This window comes from Ascaphus truei, chromosome 22, assembly GCF_040206685.1.
Source record: "Ascaphus truei isolate aAscTru1 chromosome 22, aAscTru1.hap1, whole genome shotgun sequence".
Lineage (NCBI taxonomy): Eukaryota > Metazoa > Chordata > Amphibia > Anura > Ascaphidae > Ascaphus > Ascaphus truei.
Window position 1 is genome coordinate 12,733,173 of NC_134504.1, and position 6,000 is coordinate 12,739,172.

The 6,000-nt window shown below is 57.6% G+C and overlaps 1 protein-coding gene across 1 annotated transcript; it reads right to left on the minus strand.

Annotated features, from left to right (window-relative positions):
• Positions 1 to 1,463: 1,463 nt before the first annotated feature.
• On the minus strand, positions 1,464 to 4,777 carry SOCS3 (suppressor of cytokine signaling 3). The gene is made up of 2 exons (XM_075580014.1): positions 4,593 to 4,777; positions 1,464 to 3,288 (listed from the first exon to the last, which is right to left on the minus strand). Exons 1-2 carry the CDS (start codon positions 4,759 to 4,761, stop codon positions 2,603 to 2,605), a joined length of 855 nt encoding a protein of 284 aa, XP_075436129.1. The 5' UTR covers positions 4,762 to 4,777; the 3' UTR covers positions 1,464 to 2,602.
• Between the last annotated feature and the right edge of the window lie 1,223 nt (positions 4,778 to 6,000).

Here is a 6,000-nt window from a genome sequence, read left to right on the forward strand (position 1 = left end):
TGTGTGTGTTACATGACACGTCTGTTATCTGTGTGTGTTACATGACACGTCTGCTATCTGTGCGCATTACGTGACATGTCTGCTATCTGTGCGCATTACGTGACATGTCTGCTATCTGTGCGGATTACGTGACATGTCTGCTATCTGTGCGCATTACGTGACATGTCTGCTATCTGTGCGCATTACGTGACATGTCTGCTATCTGTGCGCATTACGTGACATGTCTGCTATCTGTGCACATTACGTGACATGTCTGCTATCTGTGCGCATTACGTGACATGTCTGCTATCTGTGCGCATTACGTGACACGTCTGCTATCTGTGCGCATTACGTGACACGTCTGCTATCTGTGCGCATTACGTGACACGTCTGCTATCTGTGCACATTACGTGACACGTCTGCTATCTGTGCACATTACGTGACACGTCTGCTATCTGTGCGCATTATGTGACATGTCTGCTATCTGTGCGCATTACGTGACATGTCTGCTATCTGTGCGCATTACGTGACATGTCTGCTATCTGTGCACATTACGTGACACGTCTGCTATCTGTGCGCATTACGTGACACGTCTGCTATCTGTGCGCATTACGTGACACGTCTGCTATCAGTGCGCGTTACGTGACATGTCTGCTATCTGTGTGCGTTACCTGACACGTCTGTTATCTGTGTGACATGACACGCCTGTTATCTGTGCGCGTTACATGACACGTCTGCTATCTGTGTGCGTTACATAACACGCCTGCTATCTGTGTGCGTTACATGACACGCCTGCTATCTGTGTGCGTTACATGACACGCCTGTTATCTGTGTGTGACATGACACACCTGTTATCTACATGTGACATGACACGTCTGCTCTGTGCGCGTGACATGACACGCCTGTTATCTGTGTGTGATATGACACGTCTGTTATCTGTGTGACATGACACATCTGTTCGTGTGTGCATCATGAAATGTCTGTTTGCGTGTGTTACATGACTGCTGCTATCTGTGTGTGTTACGTGACACGTCTGTAATGTGTGTAGGATGTGACACGCCTGTTATCTATATGTGTATGACGTGACACGTCTGTTATCTGTGTATGCGACGTAACACGTCTGTTATCTGTGTGCATGACCTGACACTGACAGACACGTCTAACTGTGTGTGTGTGAGACATGACACTAACACGTCTTATCAGTGTGAAACTGACAGACAAGTGTTATCTGTGTTTGTGTGACATGACACACAATGTGTGTGCTTAGAGTATATATGTAGTGTGTTCATTCAGTCCGTGTTTGCCATTGTACATGCCAAGCCCTGTATGACAGGATACTGTGTGCTCATGTAACCACACGTGTTAGCTTTCATCCTTTTGTACTGCGCTGCTGCATATGTTGGTGCAGTATAATCGTGTGTATTAATGTAGGTTGTGTAATTGTGTGCTGTGTGTAACACGCACGGACCCCAAACACAGACACGTTTCATTACAAAATAGTGCTTTTTATTACCAAATATTGAAATGTTCTCTTTGTAGAAAAATAAATATGTGCAAACTTTGCCCCGGAGACTTGGCGCGGGCCGCCATGTAAACATAGTGAGGTCGGGGTCCCAGACTCTGCCCCCTGCTGGAGGCGAGCCACGACGAGCCACCGCTGGGGCAAATTGTCTTGTGCAAAGTAGATGCCACGTTCAGAAGCTCCGGCCTGCAAAACGGGGTCGGTGAGCACTTCCATCCCTGCTTCTCCCCGCCCAAAACCGCTTCGTTTTCAGCCATCTTTAACCCTTCCACTGCCTCCCACCTCAAAGGTAAAGCAGACCACCCAGGTATAACCGACGACTTTTAATTAGGACCCCACTGATTGTTAATAGAGAGCAGGAACCCGACCTCTGCTGGAAGACACACAGACAGACACACGGTGACACACACACACACACACACACACACACACACACACACACACACAGACACACAATGCCCGCAGTGTACACGCTGCACACCTGGGTAAGGCTTTGCAGGTGACATTGTGATAAATAATTCCTCCATATAACTGCGGCCCTGCTGCCTGGGCCGTGACATTCAGTGCGAGACGGGCACTCGGTTCTGATCCGTGTGCCGGGGAGGGGACCAGAACCGGTGTCAGTGGAGCAGCGTTTCCCCCACCCCTCCCTTACTTTGCGCCCGGCGTGCAGGGAGAGCCGGCGGGAGCGTCCGGCAGTCTATGGGTGCTCAGTCTCTTGTGTACTCGGCACGTTCTCTCTGGGTACTTGGCGAGTACTCGGCACGTTCTCTCTGGGTACTTGGCGAGTACTCGGCCCGTTCTCTCTGGGTACTTGGCGAGTACTCGGCACGTTCTCTCTGGGTACTTGGCGAGTACTCGGCACGTTCTCTCTGGGTACTTGGCGAGTACTCGGCACTCGTCTCCTTTAGTACTCATTTCTGTCTTTGTGGACTCGGCAGCAATCTCTGTGATACTTCTGGAGGAGTACTGAATGCTGTGTGGGTCGCACTGGACACTCGGACACTCGGACGCCCGAGGTGTCCGTCGCCTCGTGCTGATACCACTGCAGGAAGCTGCATGCTCGTTGCTCGCCCTGTGAGAGCCTCTCTGCCCCGCTGGTTATATGGGCGAGTCGTACTCCTGCAGGAAGTCCCTGATGGGCACGGGCAGTTGGACCATGGCCTCGTACGTGTCCACCTGCCCGTTCACCGCCTTCCTGCACAGGTGCTGCAGGGAGGACACGGCGGAGGAGAGCGGCCGCGACAGCAGCAGCGGGACGCGCTCCCCCCCGGAGTAGATGTAATACACTCGCTTGGCGTTGCTGCCCGGGTCCTTGGCGGGCATGTAATGGCGCAAGAGCTTCAGCACGCAGTCAAACCGCGGCACGGGCTGCGCGCTCCGGGCGTCGGTCTGCAGCGAGAAGCCGCCGGGCTCGCACTGGATCCGCAGGTTCTTCGTGCCCGATTCGGTTTTGACGCTGAGGGTGAAGAAGTGCCTGCGGTCCGAGCTGTCCCGGATCAGGAAGGTGCCCGGCGGCTCGGCACCGAGCAGCAGGTTGGCCTGGCTGCCCGTCACCGTGCTCCAGTAGAAGCCGCTCTCCTGCAGCTTGCGCACGGCGCCGAGCACCAGGTTGTACTCGCCGCGGGAGGAGAAGGTCTTGAGCCGCAGGCTGGAGTCCAGAGCCCGGCTCATGCTCAGGAACTTGCTCTGAGTCACCATGGCGGTGGGAGCCAGCGTGGCAGGGAGAGCGGGGGTCTGTGTCCAGGGAGAAGGGGACGGGTGCAGCCTCAGTTCATAGCAGGATCCTGCGGGGAGAAGAGAGATGGTGAGGGTCTCAAAAACCAAAGGGGTAGGGAGGGGTGAGAGGGTCGAGGAGGGGGGGACAAGAGGGTCTGGGAATGGGGGGTGAGGGTCTGGGAGGGGGGGGTGAGAGGGTCTGGGAGGGGGGGGATACGAGGGTCTGGGAGGGGATGAGAGGGTCTGGGAGCGGGGAACGAGAGGGTCTGGGAGGGGGGGATACGAGGGTCTGGGAGGGGATGAGAGGGTCTGGGAGCGGGGGTGAGAGGGTCTGGGAGGGGGGGGATACGAGGGTCTGGGAGGGGATGAGAGGGTCTGGGAGCGGGGGACGAGAGGGTCAGGGATGAGGGGATGAAAGGGTAGGGAAGGGGGGACACGAGGGGGTATGCAGATTGTTGGGGGCAGGTTGGTGACAGAAGTGCTAGACATAACTTGCCCACATTGTGACACACGAGACATACATGGAAATACATGTAGAGTCGGTATGTGTGAGTGACAGGGTTTCCTGCCACACTTGGTGACGGTGACATGTCTGTGATGTGCAGAGAAAGGGATCGGGTTCCTTCCCGGGATCTCCGAGATCCGGTGTGCGTTCCTGGTAACAATGTGCCGCCGGGAAGCCTGGCTTATACTGCCCGGAACTTTCCCCAATGGAAACGGAAACCCCAACGGCATAAAACCTTTGCATTTGTGTCACAGCACGGCATGGGTTAACCCGTGGGGTCAGGATATCCCTGCTTCAACACAGGTGACTCGTTCTTCCACTGAGCCACTGATTGAGCCATCTGTGCTGAAGCAGGGATACCCTGAAAACCTGACGTTAGGGGTCTTGGGAACGGGAGTTTTTAACCCCTGGGTTAACAGCAGAACTGTAGGCTTCAGCCCCCAGAGAATCGCTGACACGGAGCAGTCCCGCAGAGCTAGCACTCTGCTTAGCACGTGTCCTGCAGTGTCACCCAGTGCCACCCGAGGGTCGCCCACAGTGGGGCTGCCCGCTGCACCCGTCTCCTCTCTGTGCTACTTGGTGTCGCAAGGACCCCCAGCGAGGGGGGTTAGAGCGGGGGTGGGCAGCTCCAGTCCTCAAGGGCCACCAGCAGGTCAGGTTTTCAGGACACCTCTGCTTCAGCTCAGTCTTTGACTGCACCTCCTGAAGCAAGGTTCTCTTGAAAACCTGGCCTGTTGGTGGCCCTTGAGGACTGGAGTTGCCCACCCCTGGGTCAGAGACTGATGCTAGTTAGTGGTTATATGAGGGGACTGGGATACCCTCCCCCCCCCCCCCCCCCCAGATATATTACCCTAATGCTCACCGTACCTGAGAAAAATCCAGCAGACTGACGTGTCGAGAGCCCACAATTAAGATGGCGTCTCTTGGGCAGATGTGCGTGTTTGCCCCCCAGATGTGTCGGGCAGGTACAAAGTCCAGTCTGGGCTGCGGTATAATCCGGGTCAGTGTTACACTGTGTCAGCCACAAGTTGCACATTACAATGTAAGCCCCATGAGCTCACACACTCTTATACAGTAAGGGGCCCCTCCCCGCGCCCTCCCCTCCTGCGCTCTCCCCCCCCCCTCCTCCTCCTGGGCTATTCCTGGAAGAGGCTCTTCCTGTAAAGTTAGGGCTGTGTGTGATACTCAGCAGTCTGCTGGCTCGCCGCCAACTCCTGCCTCCCAGTTCCTGGCAGAGATCTGGCTTCTCCCTCACTGAACTAACTGCTCTGTCATATTGTTTCCTTCCAAGAATAAGTAGGACACACACAGGCAGTGAGACGGGCCCAGGGTGTAGGGACACAGGCAGTGAGACGGGCCCAGGGTGGGGGGGGGGACACAGGCAGTGAGATGGGCCCAGGGTGGGGGGGGGGGGGGACAGGCAGTGAGACGGACTCAGGGTGGGGGGGACACAGGCAGTGAGACGGGCCCAGGGTGGGGGGGACGCAGGCAGTGAGACGGACTCAGGGTGGGGGGGACACAGGCAGTGAGAGGGGCCCAGGGTGGGGGGGACAGGCAGTGAGACGGGCCCAGGGTGGGGGGGGGACAGGCAGTGAGACGGCCCAGGGTGGGGGGGGACACACAGGCAGTGAGACAGACTCAGGGTGGGGGGGACACGGGCAGTGAGACGGACTCAGGGTGGGGGGGACACGGGCAGTGAGACGGACTCAGGGTGGGGGGATACACAGGCAGTGGGACAAACTCAGGGTGGGGGGACACGGGCAGTGAGACCCAGGGTGGGGGGGGGACACAGGCAGTGAGACCGACCCAGGGTGGGGGGGACACAGGCAGTGAGACCGACCCAGGGTGGGGGGGGGCCCACGGGCAGTGAGACCTAGGGTGGGGGGGGGGGGACACAGGCAGTGAGACCGACCCAGGGTGGGGGGGGGGACACAAGCAGTGAGACGGATCCAGGGTGGGGGGGACACACGGGCAGTGAGACGGACTCAGGGTGGGGGTGGGACACGGGCAGTGAGACGGACTCAGGGTGGGGGACACACGGGCAGTGAGACCCAGGGTGGGGGACACAGGCAGTGAGACGAACCCAGGGTGGGGGGGACACAGGCAGTGAGAGAACCAGGGTGGGGTGGATGCAGGCAATGAGACAGATCCAGGGTGGGGTGGGGGGAAAGGGGATGCAGGCACTTAGAGGGACTTAGGGTGGGGGGTACTCAGGCAGTGAGAGACCCAGGATAGGGGGGACGCAGGCACAGAAACAGACCCAGTGTGTGGGGGG

Coding starts and splice junctions, on each gene's coding strand:
- SOCS3 (XM_075580014.1), bottom strand. CDS start 4,761: ATGTGCAACTTGTGGCTGACACAGTGTAACACTGACCCGGATTATACC. Junction 3,289..4,592: donor GTCTGCTGGATTTTTCTCAG/GTACGGTGAGCA, acceptor TTCTCCCCGCAG/GATCCTGCTATGAACTGAGG.